The sequence below is a fragment of the Rhinolophus sinicus genome, linkage group LG01 (genome assembly GCF_036562045.2).
Source record: "Rhinolophus sinicus isolate RSC01 linkage group LG01, ASM3656204v1, whole genome shotgun sequence".
Taxonomy (NCBI): Eukaryota; Metazoa; Chordata; class Mammalia; order Chiroptera; family Rhinolophidae; genus Rhinolophus; species Rhinolophus sinicus.
Window position 1 is genome coordinate 131,689,447 of NC_133751.1, and position 18,270 is coordinate 131,707,716.

General features: G+C 32.8%; 1 protein-coding gene across 5 annotated transcripts in view; it reads right to left on the reverse strand.

Moving 5' to 3' along the window:
• Positions 1-18,270, reverse strand: part of LRP1B (LDL receptor related protein 1B) — a 1,798,389-nt gene that overhangs the window by 431,065 nt on the left and 1,349,054 nt on the right. For all 5 annotated transcript variants that reach the window (XR_012497488.1, XM_074335786.1, XM_074335783.1 and 2 more), the window contains 4 exons: positions 8,089-8,215; positions 7,796-7,947; positions 7,380-7,504; positions 5,310-5,681 (listed from right to left, as the gene is read on the reverse strand). Coding sequence is in view for 4 of the 5 variants with exons in the window: in XM_074335786.1 (XP_074191887.1) it covers positions 5,310-5,681; positions 7,380-7,504; positions 7,796-7,947; positions 8,089-8,215 (776 nt within the window). In the remaining variant the exon portion in view is untranslated. The remainder of the gene's footprint in view (positions 1-5,309; positions 5,682-7,379; positions 7,505-7,795; positions 7,948-8,088; positions 8,216-18,270) is intronic.

Sequence of the window (18,270 nt, forward strand, 5' to 3'; positions counted from 1 at the left end):
AAAGCAATATACAAATTTAATGCAATCCCCATCAAAATCCCAATGGCATTTTTAAAGAAACAGAACAAACAATCATCAGATTTATTTGGAACCACAAAAGACCCCAAATAGCCAAAGCAATCTGAAGAAAAAAGAACAATACTGGAGGTATCAGACTCCCTGACTTTAGCTTGTACTACAGGGCTACAATAATAAAAACACCATGGTATTGGCAGAAAAACAGACACATAGACCAATGGAATAGAATTGAGAACCCAGAAATAAAACCGCATAAATATGGACAGATAATTTTTGACAAAAAAGCTAAAAACATACAATGGAGGAAAGACAACCTCTTCAATAAATGGTGCTGGGAGAATTGGATAGCCACATGCAAAAGAATGAAACTGGACTGCTATCTGTCATCATGTACCAAAATTAATTCAAAATGGATCAAAAACTTAAGCATATGATCAGAAACAATAAACTGCATAGAAGAAAACGTAGGTACTAAACTTATTGACCTTGGGTTCAAAGAGCATTTTATGAATTTGACTCCAAAGGCAATGGAAGTAAAAGCTAAAATAAAAATGTGGGACTATATGAAACTTAAAAGCTTCTGCACAGCAAAAGAAACCATCGACAAAATAAAGAGGCAACCAACTAAATGGGAGATTTTTGCAAATATTGCCTCCGTTAAGGGGCTAATATCCAAAATATACAAGGAACTCATGAAACTCAACAAGAAAAAGAACAAACAACCCAATTGAAAAATGGGCAGAGGGCCTGAAGAGACATTTCTCCAAAGAGAACATACAAATGGCAAATAGACATATGAAAAAATGCTCGACCTCACTAATCATCAGAGAAATGCAAATAAAAATCACAATGAGATATCACCTCACCCCAGTCAGAACGGCTATCATCCACAAGACAAATAGTAACAAGTGTTGGAGAGGCTGTGGAGAAAAAGGAACCCTCATACACTGCTGGTGGGAATACAGACTGGTACAGCCATTATGGAAGGCAGTGTGGAGGTTCCTCCAAAAATTACGAATAGAATTACCATATGACCCAGCAATCCCTCTCCTGGGTATCTACCCAAAAAATCTGAAAACATTTATACATAAAGACACGCGTCAGTGTGGTATTAGAAACCACAATAATGAACTTTTCATATTCTATTACTTTAAAATTCATTGATCTATTTTGCACTTTGAATGGAACATTTCCCCATGTATGATTTTTGTCATGTCATTTGGAAAATATCTCCTTCCCAAGTTATGCATATCTTTCAAATATTGACACATTGCATTGTGCAATACACCCACAATCACGTTAGTAATATCACCACCCATGTCATCAGAATAGCTTTTAAATATTGGGAAGATATCGAGCCTACTGTGTTGTAAGTGGTTTTACAAAATTTAAATTTTTACTTCAAAGCTTGATTTTTATTATTTGTAACAAATACTATCAATCTTTTCCCTTGCAGTGACAGACTCATTGTATTCATTTTTTAGAATATGTCTGCCATACACCTAGGTTTGAGTAACTACAATTTGTCTGCTCCTCATCCTTTTAAGTAAAAAAATGGTGTTTCTTAAAAGAAGCATGGATCCAAATAATCACAGACATACATGGTTCCTTCAGGTAACCATTGTACTTAGAATGTCACAGAAGTGCCTTTTGTGCATTTCATCAGAATATTAGGAGGATGTGTACTGAAGGACACAGAAATAATAAAATTAAATAGTTTCATTCTTTCTTCAAAGATGTTCTTAAGTGAAAATGGCTCTTTTTTTTTTTTTTTCCCTATGATTAAGTGACTGAAAAATAAAATGACTACTAGTACAGTTTGGTGTCACTGTTTTGATTAGCGCTAAGGTACCAGAAATTTAGCCATCATACTTGTGTGTACCATCAGTGCTAATGTCAACATAGAGGGAAAAAAGGTGAATATCTAGTATTATTATGAAAATTGTTTGATGTTTTAGACTCTTTGAACATCTATTTGGGATCCCCAGGGAACCATACTTGAGAGCCACGGGTCTGGGACTATCAGACCTTCTGTTCTCTTCCTCTTCCTGGCCCACTCAAAAGGCAGGCACCTATTGATCCTTTCAATTTTCACAACTCAGGTCTGTGGAATTCTCTACCCTTCCCCAGGCAGATTGTGTTTATAATGTAGGCCTTTGGTATCTTGTGGATTCTATCAAAATTCAACGTTTATTATTTGTAGTTGTATTCTTAAACCGTGGCCTCTAAAGTCTATGAACCTATATGCACCTTTACTTCCAGGGTGCCTGACCAAAAATTTGGAGCACAGAAAATTAATGAATAAGTTAACTAATATGCTATGGATATAATATGAGCATTTCCAACTGAATTGTGTAAGTCTAGGAAAGTGGAGGACCAAAGTGCATTATACTGTAAACTTCACAGAGAAATACACTAAGAATCAACAAACCTCAAATATGTCTGAATTCTATGATCAGTACAGTTATAGTTGCATTTATGCACACACACACACACACGCACACCACACATAGAAAAGCCAAAATGAAATATGTTGGAATATATAAATTGGTATAAAATTATCAATAAGTATCCTCACCTGGAGAAGAAAGAAACAAGAATGTATATTTGTAAAGTATATGGTAAAACTCATTTGGAAAGGCTGATCAAGATTTGAATAGCAAAGAGGATTGTGAAGGATATTAAACACTAAAAGAAAAACTAACAGCGGGTATAGGATAGGATGACAATGTACAATATGACGTTTGATCTAAAATATCAATTTTTATGTGAGTAAACAGACAAGTAGATGCTGTATCTCACTAGTTATCAGGTAAATGTATATTAATATAAGTTGATTGTTTTTTCTACTAGATAGTCATAAGAAAAAATATAAAATCATTGTTGGCAAAAGTGTGGAAATATAGCCTGTTTTATAGACAGTTGATAATAACAATAATTAACATGGTCTTTTGGAAAGAAAGTTGATCAGCTATAAACAATAAACACTCATTTTTCCTGATACATCTCCTTGGGAAAAGGAAACAAAAGAAAATATGAACAACTAGGACTACATCAAACTAAGAAGTTTCTGAATGGCAAAGTAAACCACCAACAAAATGAAAAGACAGCCTACTGAATGGGAGAATATATTCACCATGACATATCTGATAAGGGGCTAATATCCAAAATTTATGAAGAACTCATACAACTCAACACCAAAAAAACAATCCAATTAAAAAATGGGCTGAAGACCTGAATAAACATTTCTCCAAAGAGGTATACAGATGGCCAACACATATATGAAAAAATGTTCAATATCACTAAGCATCAGAGAAATGCAAATTTAAACAGCAATGACATATCACTTCATACCTCCCAGAATGGCTATCATCAACAAGACAACTAATAGCAAGTGTTGGAGAGGCTGTGGAGAAAAAGGAACCCTCATACACTGTTGGTGGGAATGAGATTGGTGCAGCCACTATGGAAGGCAGTGTGGAGATTCCTCAAAAAATTAAAAATAGAACCACTATACAACCTAACAATTCCACTACTGGGTATTCATACGAAGAAATCCACTACACTAAAACTCAGACATATATATCCACCCCCATGTTCACTGCAGCACTATTTACAATAGCTAAGATACAGAAGCAAACTAAGTGCCCATCGATAGATGACTGGTTAAAAAAGAGGTGGTACCCTTATACAATGGATATTACTTGGCTGTTATAAAGAATTAAATCTTACAATGTGACAAGGATGTACCTAGAGGGTACTATGGTAAGTGAAATAAGTCAAACTGAGAAAGACAATTACCATATGATCTCACTTGTGTGTGGAATTTAAAGAACATTAAAAAAAGAAGAAGAAGAAAAAAAAAGACTCATTGATATAGAGAACAGACTGATGGTTGCCAGAGTGAAGGGGGTTGGGGAAATGGGTGAAAAAGATGAAGGGATTAAGAAATACAAATTGGTAGTTACAATATAGTCATAGGATGTAAAGTACAGCATAGAAAATATGGTCAATAATATTACAACAACTATGTATAGCACCAGATGGGTACCAGACTAATAGAAGGGATCACTTCATAAATTATATAAATGTCTAACCACTATGATGTACACCTGAAAGGAATATAAAATAATGACACCTACTGTAACTGAAAACTAAATCATCGACTTTTCAATTCTATGTCTAGAATTCTATGCTAAAAAATACATGTGTAAATAAATGTATTTATATGTGCAAATGTTCATTGTGATATTGAAGGTAAAGATGAGACATCAGAAACCACATAAATGTTTATCAATAAGAAAATGGTTAAATAAATTAGTTTATCCTTAGTATAGAATTAGGAACAGGATTTCAAAAGAATCAGACAGAGTCTTATGAATCAAAATGAAAGCTTTTCAAGATAAATTGTTAGTATAAAAAAAGTAGCTGAATAATGCATATAGGATAATTCTATTTTTGTAATTATATACGGTACACACACACATACATAAAGAAAATTCTGGAGGCATTACAGCCATCAATTATGAGTAAGTGAATAGAATTTGTGTCAGAATTTTCATTTTTAAATCCATATAACTTGGACATTTTATGATAAGTTTGTATAGTATTTTGCAATTTAAAAATTAATAAAACTATTGACCTCAGTATAGTGAAATTGGAAAAGTAGGAACTATATAGAAATCACGGATAATAAAAAGATGTTTATGAGGAATATGAAGATAGTAGTTGCATAACTTGGGTAACAGTAAAGAGGTTTCTCTAAATTATGTGGATAATCCATAGAATATTATGCTCAAGTAAATATTTAAAATATTTAAAAATAATATTATTATTCCTTTAATAACATTTTTCATTGAGACTCTATATGCATACACACACACACAAGCAAAAAAAAAAAAAAAAACAACCTTTGATATTTGTTTGAGAAAATACAATTCACTGAATATATTTAGGCAGATATTCTTAAAGATATAATTTCACCCACAGGAAAAAAATAAAAGAAATTTTTGCACTGAAAAATTATTTCCCATGAATTTTAATATATTTATTTATAAGAAACACTATGAAGAAATATGTTGAAAGTTCAATGATTAGAAAGTAATAATTATAATATACCTAGCAGTTGCTTCTCTGACTTTTGGGAGGCTGGATGATTTAGTTGAATTCGTTCTTGAATATAAACTCTAGGAAAATGTAATTGCTACATGGAATCACAACTCTAATTTCTCTACTAATCCCAATGATATCCATTTCCATCAAACCATTTAAAAATAAATTGTTGTACTTACTTTCAACAATCACTTGTCTGTCTTCCCAGTTATCTTTAATAAGCTGTATATTTCCAAAGTGTGCATCACTGTAAAAGATTCGGTTGGTTCCTCTTCTTCTTTGATTATAGTCAAAAGCCAAGGCTATGACATTCTTGAAATAATGTGGATTCTCATATGGCCTTATTGGTGAATTTAAATTGGTTTCATCAGAAAGATGTATGCTTTTTAATATTGTTCTCCCTGAATAAAGCAAATAACCTTCATGTCTTAGGCAAGTAACTCCATCCTCTGCCAAATATCCATGGGCACAAGAACAAGTTCTCCGGGACTTTCCTCTATAAAGACACAGTTGCTGACATCTACCATTGTCCTTGGCACAAACATTAGTCCCTGAGGATGAAAAAAATTAATAAATAACACACAAACACACACACGCGCGCACACACACACACACACACACGCATTACCTTTTTAATTTTTCAGCTTACTTTTTCCTTATAGAAATACCAAATTTTAATGTTGGATATTCTGTTTTTATTTTTAATTTTTAGACCAATCAGTAAAAATTCAAACACTATAAAGTACTGATTTTTTTTTAATCACAGAGGTTTAAAACCTTGGATTTGTTATTTCAAAGATCACATTCTTCTGCTTTCCTCACTATCCAAATAAAAGCATTATAAAAATCAGCTAAATATATAACTCTTTTTTGATGCTTCATACTAAGATTATAATAGTTATATGTATTGTAATCTTTGGCATAAGTAACAGATTCACTCAAAACATGAACTGAATTCACTAAAAAACATGTACTGCTTTAAACTCTATATCTATTAAGTACATAATGTATCAAAATAACTGATGGCTCCAATGGGACTAGCATCCTAAATATATTGGGTATAAGTTTTTAACTCCAGTTTTGAGTGATGTAATATGCTATTAAGATTTCTCCTCTGTGGGAAAAACTGAGGGTTGCTAGATGGGTATGGGGAGTGGAATAAGGGGAAAGGTGAGAGGATTAGAAAGCACAGTTGGTAACCACAAGATTGCCACGAGGATATGAAAGTCAATTTGGGGAATGTAATCAATGATGTTGTAAAGGTTTTGTAGGGTATCCGATGGACACTTGTCTCATTAGGGAGACAACTTCAGGGATGATGTAGATGCCTGATCACTGTACTGTACACCTGAAGCTGAAGCTGAACAACAATGAATGTCACTACAATAAATATATATATATATATATATATATATATATATATATATATATATATATATATATTTACAAGAAGTGGAGTACAGCAGTAGGAATAGAGACAGTGGAAATGTAATGGCTGTATGCGATGTCAGAGGGTTAGTAGATGGGGGGAGGGGGTTATCACTGTGTGAGGGATATAAATGATAAATGCCTAACTATTACATTGTTCTGTACACCTGAAACAAATAAATAAATAACTAGATTTCTCCTCTGTGAATCTATCATCATCACTGAAAATAGATCTTCCTTTGATGTCAAGAAAATTAAATACAATTTATTTTAATGAACATAAAATTGACATTATTTCAGTGGAGATATATTTTTTAATATTCAAATCACTGTCATATCAGTTTCAAAACACACATTTTAAGGAGGTAACGACTTCAACATATTTCATACTAACAGCAACCTTCTGGAGCCATAATCACTTTATATATTAACATATAATCAAAAACAAACATTTTTGCTTCTTTTTACTATTTCATGTACTAATTGAGTTTTTGACTTTTTATTGACTATGTGTATTTATCAAGTTTTTCTGCATTCCTTAGCCCAAACCTATACTTAGAAGACATGCCAGGCATATAACCCATCCATATACATGCACTGTCCTAGGTAAAAATATGTATATATATGAACTACCATATATATATTCAATTCATTAGGCTACAATATGAATTTTGTAGGACATTAGATGCACACACACACACAAAGGGTTTTGAGGTTTTGGACTCATGTAGGAATTAATCCCTAACCTAAGTCTGATAAGTATTTTAAAAAATAAGAGAAAGAAATGTCATACAACATATTAATTACACAGGAATGCTGACCTTTCTCTCTTACTCGGTTAAAGATTTTAACCTCCTTCAGGTTGACTCCAAGGCCCATTCTCATGGTTATGGTATCCGTGGCATCATTCTTGTGGCCCCTTCTGATGGACCCATTGGCATGTGCTCTGCCAAGAAGACAACATACATGATAGAGCCTCTTTAATTCATTCAAAGCAAGCCTGTTATTGAAGCTGAAGATAACAGATGGCCCAGCAGAAGGGAAAGACACCAACTTTAGTCTGGGACATTGAATCGGTTGAGCTTGGAATAAAGAGTGACTGCCTTTCCCGTGGACATTACATGGGTTTGTGAGATCCTTTTCGTGACCTTGCTATGGAACAGGTAATCCTATAAGGGTGAAGCCAACTGGCACTGTAACATTTTGAGACTCAAATACTTATGAAAAAATAAATTACCTGTCAGACCAGTAGATGTAAGCCCCAAAGACTGCAACTGAGAACATATCCACATTGCTCCCTGACAGTACCACTTCCCGATTCCCGCCAGTCTCAAGGTCAATTCTTTCTATTTTGTCTGTCCGTGCATCACACCAGTACAATTTATTTTCCTAAAGATCAATTGAAAAGTAGTATGATAAGCTGTTTTTGATTATGTGCTTAATTAAGGAAATAAGAGAACACTAAAAGTGGACTAAATCAAGGTGGCAGTTAAAGTACTTTAAATATTTATGAAAATAAATCCAACAGACCTCATAGTCAATGGATATGCCATTCGGCCATGCAATCCCCATGCTTACGAGGACAACCTTCTCTGAGCCATCTAAGCGAGCCTTTCCAATGCAGGGCATCTGTCCCCATTCAGTCCAGAATAAGTAGCTGAAATTAAATTGTTGATTTATAATAATCCACAGATAAACACAAAAAAGTACATTAATAATAATAATAGCAGTAACATTCATACTAACAGAAAAAAATTAATACGTTCTAAAATTAATATACATGTGTTTGTTCATAAAAAATATATTTTTTTGTATTGTAAAACAATATTTAACCATTCATAGAATTTACCAGGATGGATTCAAATCCTAGCAAATGCCTCTAGTACGTGCTGCTCCCTGCCTGAAATGCTGTCTTGCAACCCGCTTGCCTAGTTTACTCCTGTGTTTCATATCTCAAACATCATTTCCTTCAAGAAACCTTCAGCGTTCTCTCTGATTATTGTGTAATGTACTCTCCTTCATAACGTGCATTAGAGTGGCAAATTTACACTTGTGTTTCTTTAAAATGTTATTTTTATTAATATTTTTGCCCCCACTAGACTGTAAGCTCAACAAGGACAGTGATCATTTATCTTGTTCATTCATTATTACTATTACTATAACAAAACACTAGGTAATTAGAAAAGTCTAAAAATAAAAATTACTGGCAGGTAAATATTTAACTTATGAATGTATACATGAATGCATCACAACTTACAATTCTGTCCACTTAGGCTGCTAAATGTAACTATTCAAATTTTAATTTTATAAATTACCCTGTGATGCCATCTTAAAACATGGATTCATACAAAAGTCGACATTTCTATTTTAGCAGTTTTGTAATATAAAGTGTAATATGGAAGGAATGTGGAGGAAAATAAAATATAGAAAAGAAATCAAGAGCATGATGAAATAAATCAACATGCCAAAAAAAAAAAAAAAAAAACAGAACGTATATAATCCACGTTTTATTTCACTTATTCATTCAACAATTATAATATGTATATTACAATACAGAAATAGATGTTTTTACATAAATAAGATTCACTTTTTGAAGTTATGTCAATTGAAGTTTTTATTTAACTGTTAGATAACAGCAATAACTAAAGTTGAGAAAAAATATAGCAATTGGTGATTCAGGCAAACATGGATATATATTCTGTGTATGTTTGAATATATATGTGTGGGTGTGTGTGTATGAGATTAAGCGTATGTAAGAAGAAAAGGTGAGATTGCATAAAGAAAAATCAAAGACCAGTATCCGTATCTTATATCCACTCAATGGCGTTATTGTTTATCCATAAAAAAGATATTTAAACTATATGAAAATATATGTATTACTTTTATGCATATTGTTTTGATTTATTTTAAAAGTTGATTTCCCCCCCTGAAAATTCTGTTAAAAATAAACTTGTTGGACTTTTACAACCAGACAAAAAAGAGCTATAGCTAGAATCCCAAGTGTATTAATCCTGAAAAGTTTTATTCATATTTACAAGGTCTATAAACCAGAAAGAGATAACTTTGTAGCAAGGAATCCAACTGATATTTTATTGGTTAGATCTACGATGAAGCAGTCATGAAAATATCTATAGTTGTATTAAACATTTTTAAAAACTTTAAAGGATACTCTCATATTAAAAATATTAAAAGTAATATAACTATTAAACTAGGAGGTTAATTTTGTTGCTCCACTTAACTTTCTAAAGACAAATTTTAGCACTAATAATGCTCTTAAAATGACTAGTCAGTCACTGTGTTAAAATGGCAGGGGGTTACACTGTGAAGGAGGCATTCTGGGAGCCAGGATAGACATGTGATTACTTATTCAATCCAATTCTTGCATTCTACTTTGATATACTCCAAAGTTTGCATATGAATGGGAATGTGAATACTGTCTTTTATCTAATAGTAATCAGCTTTCAAATGATGTAAATGAGTATTGGAAATATTATTTTGAGTGAGTGGACTGAATCAGCCATTTAGCATAGTTAGCCCTTAGTCTCAGAGCTTTAAAAATTGTTTCTCAGGAAGTTAATGATCCATAGTCACACAGCTGAGAAGGGTCCAAGCCAGGAACCACACTCAGGTTTTACTATCCCAGGCCTATATTGTCATCTCTATGATATGTTATGGCACCAAATGTAAATATAATACAAAAGTATAATAATCATATAAAATGCTACTTTTCCATAGGTATAAGGAGTATGTAACAAAGATCTCAGCAGCTATAAGCAGAAAACATGAAAAAGCTCTTAGTATTGAGAACAAGTCTCTCTTTTTTTTTCAAAGTAATCCCTATGCATTTTAAATTTAAAATATTTTCACACAGTACACCTGGATAAATGGCAATAAAATTAGGGATACAAATGATTCAAAACAAAACCATCCTGAATACAGATTTTACACAAAATTTCAGTAGCAATTTGATAAACTATATAATGCATGAAGAAAAATCTGACTGCAAAAATCACTTTTATCGCTAATTTATCGACTTAAGAAAACTAAAAGACTGCACACCTATCAAAATTAAGCAACCTTTTATGTCAGGCAAAGTATAATTTATTTGCTCCATAGAATGAAATTGAAAGTAAAGAATTGAATAGAATTAGCACTTTGAGAACCTTCAGGGATTATAAAGCAAATTTAGAGAAAGAACACTCTCTAAGCATATAAAACTGCAGGGAGAAATTTATAAATAATTCAAGACAGTAATTTACATAAATGTACTTAAGATATTTTTAATGAACATGGATTCTTCATATTTAAGTATGATCTATAGCAATGGAAAGAAACGCAAATCTTTGTCTCTGGTTTTTGAGACTCCATGGAAATTAACATTCAGTGACAGTATTACGTATTGATGTTTTCCCCATTTTAGTTCAAATTTTGATGTAGAAAACATTTGTTAGATCGTATGACATAGTCAAGAAAATTGCCTTTAGAGTGTTAGCTTGATAAATCCAGCCCTGAAAATATTTCCCAACTTTATTCTAGACACAAAAATTTTCAGAGTTGTCAAATGCTGTATTGTATAATTGAAGTTTCTCTGGATAATAATTTGTCCCAAACTGAAAATTCCCTTTTTTACAGAGGCTTGCAGTTGCTGAATTTAAAATTCAAAATGTAAAAAGGGACATTCAAAAGCAGTTTGCAGGATTACAGGAATGCTATCAGAAATCATAGAAATACTAGCAGAAAACATCGTAAGACAAATATCCCATTTGTCTTAATTAGATACAGAAGTTCTTGGCAGAAAATGTGTGATGAATACATACCATGAGTTAATTTACAATTAATTACTGACATTTGGATAACAGGTAAAAGACTGAATTTGGTAGCAGTAGAGTCCCCAAAGATGTAGCATATTATACTGATGTTAGTTCACACACAGATACAGTTATAAAGGAAAACAATTTTTTTCTGTTATAATTAGCTAGATTCAAGCTGAAAAATATACATTCAAGGCATTATTAAGTGTCCTTGGATAATTTCAAGAGAGAGAGAGAGAGAGAGAGAGAGAGAGCTACATATTATAGAAACAAACCTCCAGGTCCTACTTTAGTGGGGAATGGTAAAGAAGTGTAAGGAAGAAAAAGAAGAATGAATACGTCTAAATTGTTAAAAAAGAAATAGTGTTAAAGGTACTTCTTATGTTTTAGGTATATGAACAACAGTGTAAAACAACTAATTTGAATCAACTGTTTTCTTTAAATTTAAGGTTCTCTCATTTGTTTGCTAAACTGTTTCCTGGGAGCACAGATCTGTGTTGCAATTTTTACAATAAACAGTGTCATTTCTTCCTATACTTATGCCTTCTCTAAGAGAGCATGATTTAGATACTTTATCAGATATGTTAAAGGAAACCTCAGATCACTGAAAATGTCCACGCTGACACAAAGATGAAGATCATGGAGTATTCTATTATAATATACACAGTTGCCTTCGCGGAGAACAGAACCAAGAATGTCATTGTGTTCTCTGCCAAACTGGGGTCAACAATGTGTTACTTACTAGAGCTGTAGAAAATAAAACAACCACAACAAAAAAGAAAAACCCTGCACATTAGCAAAAGCAGCTAGACTTATGTGAGCATGAGCTTTTATTTGACAAAAACTGCTGGTGATTTTCAATGTCTTAGCAATTTCACTGGAATCACTTAAAACTCATACTAACTGAATTCCTTGTAGACCAACATGTTAGTGTCTCCATTGTCAGGGCACAAGCAAAATAATATTGTAAAAGTTTGAATATGTTTCACAATACATGAGTGGAATCCTTCATCTCCTATGAGACATATGGTATAATGTAGAAACTTCTCCATTCCTGTGAGGGCTTCATCGCATTTCATTTTTCTTCATTTACGTGCAATTTTGTTTTGAGAAAGTATTGCATGCCAATCCCAAATCACTTTCCAAGTACTGGATGTGCTACTATTGCACAGAGGCTCTTATAATATAAAAAGAACTCCACTACAAATAGCAGAACACTCTGCTAAAAGGAAGAGAGAATAAAGACAGTATAACCTAAACACTACTATTCAAATTTATTTTTGTCAGTACTTCGGTGGATGATTCCCAAATATATTATTTCACTGCAATCATGCATTCATTCAACAAATATTAGGTATCTATTATGTTCTCGGTGCTGATGATATAAAATAAACTGGTCTTAGTGACCCTCCTGAAGCACACTGTTAATGGCAGAGGTAAATGGGTAAGTAATCACCTGAGAACAATGCTAACAGACATGGTTTAACTTGTGAGTCATAAGTCTCTATAAGTCGTGAAAGTAGGGGCTTCAACACAAAATGTTGAAGTGCCGTGGTGACAGAAGTTGTCATTCCTATAAACAACTTCGGAAATGAACGTTTCTTTTGGGCCGAAATAAAGATACAAGTGATCTGAGTTGTTCTCTCTTGCCGTTTCTGCTTAAAAAATATTTTCAAGCTATTGTTTGTTTTACAGATCCCATTCTATGCATGTTTCTTTTTAATTTTTACATTAGATTCCTTCTTGATTCACTACTTTGCAATATTGAGTAAATATATAAAACAATTATAATATATAATATATAATATATAATATAATATATATATTACTTGTATATATATAACAAGTATTATATAAATATATATATATATATATATATATATATATATATATATATATACATACATACACACACACACACACACACACACACATATAATAGTGTTGCTCAGCCAACACTGGAGAAGTACAGAAGAAAATTCTTCACAAAGAAAAATGTATTTGGCACCCGTAATCCCATAGCACATAGGGATAGCACCCTATATTATACTTAATTCTTTATCTTTTATGTATCTGTGCCCTGCCTCATTGCCCATGCTCTCATTTTAATACAAACATGTGCATGTACATATATGATATTAGTTTGGTATTTACATATTTATAATGGTTTTATTGAATGAATGGTGCATCTTTTATTCATTTTTTGGGTAACTTCAACATATAATATTTTGTTTCCCTATAATTTATGAATTTTCCTATGAAATATTTAGCACCTAGATTCTTAGAGTCTCACTCCTAGAGCTCCTAAGCTTATGTAGAATTTTTCAAATATGATACAGAAAATTTTAATACGTTTCATGATCTTCAACATATGTTGTATATCAGTTTTATCCAACGTATCCCTGATATTCTACATTGAAAAAAACTGGAATTGAAATAAATTCCTAAAGGCAAATAAAGAGAGAAATCTTTCAAACTTCTGTTTTACCCTTTTACTGTCTCTTTATTGGTCAGATCTCTTGAGAACTTAAGAAAAGGTCTTACATTTGTGTGTGGCTATATCTGGTTTTCATTCAATATGGCTTTGGCGGTCTGGGCCAAGAGATGTCTCTCGCAGTGGGAGGTGCATGACCTTTCCGAACTTTCTCTTCCACCAGCCACACAGCTACAATTATAGAGTAGCCCATGGCAGCTTGATCACTTCTAATCCTCTTCCCAGGTTTTAGAAGGAGAGATAGGATTGAAGATTCATGTATAGAGGTTAAGGAATAAGGATGGGGCATATTGGAAAAGCTAGATGAGTAGGACCTAAATAACTTCTAAAGAAGGGTGCCTACAGAATTAGGATGGGATAAGAGGTTAAGGAATAAGGATGGGGCATATTGGAAAAGCTAGATGAGTAGGACCTAAATAACTTCTAAAGAAGGGTGCCTACAGAATTAGGATGGGATAAGAGGTTAAGGAATAAGGATGGGGCATATTGGAAAAGACTAGATGAGTAGGACCTAACTAGCTTTTAAAGAAGGGTGCCTGCAGAATTTTTGAGAAAATTCCTAATGAAAAACAGTGTGACAATTTTCTTATTTGTCTTTATAGTTTGTTTATATACCTCACTCAAAAACATGGAGAGAGAGAGGTAGCTATAATCTGGAGCATAATTGTGGTATTCCCAAGTTACTTGACCATAATTGGATCTTAATATTATGTATCAGTACCCATATTCCTCCAAAAGTCAATGGAGGAAAGAAACTAATGTTTCAAACTGAACTAAGTTCATACACCTTTTCTCTTTTCCATTTGACTACATTTTTAAAAGACTTCAAGTTTCCATTGTTCAAAATAGGATTCATGTCCACTTTTCAAGGCACATCTGTCTATATCTTGGATTGAGTTAATTTACTCCATATGGTTCACCTTTTCCCTTGGCAATACCACCTGCCATGTTTTAACTTTAAACAGAATATTGAAATAGTCACCTTATTCCTATGATATGAATTATGACAATTAAATATCTATGTAATATTACTGGGGAATCAATGTTTGAATAACATATAGACTGACCATTTTAAAGACTTTTTACTCCAACCAAAATCAAGTCAGTAGACATGTGGACAATCTAAAGGGAAAAACATATCACTAATATTTCTAAACAGCAATAAACATTTTCTAAAAATAAACTTAATATTTTTAAAGGTGCATCAATTCTTAACTATGAGTCCTAAAAATATATCTATTCATATGACTTATTTAACCCTTAAGAAATGTTTTTTTTTTTTAAGAAACAGTGAGGGTATAAAGGTAAATAATAGTTAAGATATTGCTACATATGTCAAAGATTTCTTGTTTTGTGGGATGAAATGCAAATCTTGTTTCAGGGACAAATAATTAAGAAATCAAAAATATATACTGAGATCATCCAGCTGATTCAGTGCTGAGCTTATAGTTACAGTGGAGAGAATTTTAAAATCTAAAGAGACATCTGGAGAGAAAATATGACAGGATTTAGTGACAGATGGAAATAGATGATGGTGATGACAAACTACGGAAACTCTTTCAATCTTGTCAGGACAAAAGAACTATGATAACATAAAAAGAGATGCCATGGTTAGGAAAGAAATGCAATGCAATGATTAAAAAATAAATAAATAAAACATGAAAATAAGTTTAAAAGATAAATATAGCAAGAGAGAGAATGGAAATTAGAACCTTAAATAAGAAGAAAGATGTTCAGAGGAAATATAAAATGCTTAGGGGAAATGTATGAAGGAGGTCAGAGAGAAGAAAACTCAGAGTTAGAGAAGTTAACAGAGAAAATAAATTATTGAGTGGTAATCAATGGAAAAAATGTCAAGTAGGCAAATGGAGTAAAAATGGAAAAAAAAATGTTGAATTTGGCTATGAACACTTTTAGAAATTTTTTGAAAGAACAAAAGCTGAAAACCTGTTTCAAAAGTTCAGTGAAGAAACACTGGGTTCGGGTCTCTATTCTGAAAAATATGCATAAGATGCAAATCTTGTCTAGCTGCTTTCTGCCGGGTATTATTCCTGTTCCATCCTATTGCTTCTTACTGGAAATTTTCCTCCTACACTTCCTGGAATTTGTCTCCTCTTTATGTGCATTTTCTCCCTCTTCCTCTATGCCAGTTTCTTCCCCTCTGCATATGAATGTGTGCAGTACCCCCTGAATCTCATATTAAGAAAAACTTCCTCGATACCCTACTATCTCCTCAACATACCTTCTATTTTTCCCTCTTTCCCTCCCTTCCCCAAGTTTCTGTCACTGTAATCTAAATATACTAGCTCCACGTTCTATCTTTCATTTATTAATTCTTTATATTTGGCTTCTGCCCATATCTCCTGAAATTGATAAAAACAGTAGCATCCTAATCATCAATTGCATGTTCTGTTCTCAGCTTTTATCCTTCCTAATATCTTTATTGTTGACCCATTCTTCTTCCTAAAACTACCTTCCCTTGACTTCTAGTATACAGTAAATTTTCTGAACACTTGAAATGGCTCTCTCTGTCTCTTATTGTTGATTTTTTTTCTCTTAATCAACTTATTCTTGATTTTTGCCCTTGACTTCTTTTTTCTGTACTCTCACCTGGATAATCTCTTCCACTACTATGCTTTATTGCAGTGTTGGATTCTGCTGGAATAAGTAGGAAGTGACTTTGTATTTATCCAGTTCCTGATTCCATTTACGCTCTACTCAATATCTCTTCAGAATTTGCTATCTCAGGAGAAACCCATGACTTCCAAGACAATTTTAGTTAAAAGAACAGAATAATATTATTAAGATTAATTTTCTAAATCTAAACTTAAATCTAATATTTATTTTAAAATGTTCTTCCTGCTCTCCAATTTCGACCTGACTGCTTCTGGCCTAAAGAGTTGCAGTGAGAGAGTAACACTTTTTTTTTCCTTTTTTCCCTTGTGCTGTGCTTTCCTATTTATTTTAGTCTTCCACTTACCTATTTGCTTCTAGTTTTCTCCATTACTTGTCTTGAGGGAAGAGAAAGAACCCCTCACACACATACATACACATACTCCATAACACCCTCCCTAGGATGATTTAAGGGGAAAAAATGCAAAGAATTTCCTAATTTAAAGCATATTACAATGTCAATAAACTCTCATCACACTTCTGATCTCTGCTTAAGTGGGTTATTTGGGGCAAGGAGGTAGGCTTAGGAGAGAATGTCCAAGACTGGTTTAGATTTCACTTGGTAAACTGGAGAAGGTTTCATCATGGGGATGTCTTTAAAATATGGCAGACCTTATTGCCTATTTTATGGCCCCATGTTATCTTCCAGCTACATTACCTACTCTTCCCTACATGCATGTCGTGTACTTATACTCTTGTCAATGGCCTTTGCTTGGCATTTTTTTTTTATTATTATTATTATTCTATTTCTTCTTCATATGCCATCTCAGAAACATTTCTTATGCCATCTCAGAAACATTTCTTCTTCAAGTCCCCTCCACGAAGCCTTTATTAATCACATCCATTGCTGCTGCTACCCTCACTTTTACATCCTACTCTAATTATATCCTATCTCTTTTCCCTTAAAATTCAATATAATTGTATAATGGTCTTATGGAAATTAGTACTTTACCATGAGATTTAGATATGATATTTAAGCTTAAGTTATACTGATCTAGTCTTTTTATGCCTGAAAGTGAGTTTTACTTTAAAAGACGATACTATTCTTTAACTGAAATTTTGTACTTTTTTTTAAACTGGAAGTTTAAATAGAAAACTCATTGTGAACAACAGCAATATCTTGTTTCTACTTATTCATACTCCACAGTGCCCACCAGTGTCTTTCACATAGTAAGTACTCCTGTTTTGTCAAAAGGTACTGAGTGAAAGGATGAGGAGGAAAAGAAGATGTACTGACATAGTATTAGTATTCACCAAATGTTCATTGAATAAACTGACAAAAAGTGAATTATATGTGGGTTCCTTTGCCTGATGTTCTTAATCATCACAGGGAGTGGTACGTATAGTTATATGCTAAGATGGCTGTACAGATATAAAAAATACTTAAGGAAAAGACAATTTGGAATAACAACTTCAGGGTGTACACTAGGTTTCAATAAGAAAAGAAAAAAGAGCTGGGGGTGGGGGAGAAGGTAAAGGGATCAGAAAGTACAAATTAGTAGTCACAATATAGTCATGGGGGCATGAAATACAGTTTGGGGAAAAATAATCAATATGTAAAGATTTTGTAGGGTGTCAGATGACACCTGTCTTATTAGGGAGCCCACTTCATTGACTGTGTAGATGCTTGACCACTGCATAATACACCTGAAGCTGAAGTTGGATAATACTGAATGTCAACTGTAATTAAATACATATATATATATATATATATATATATATATATATATATAT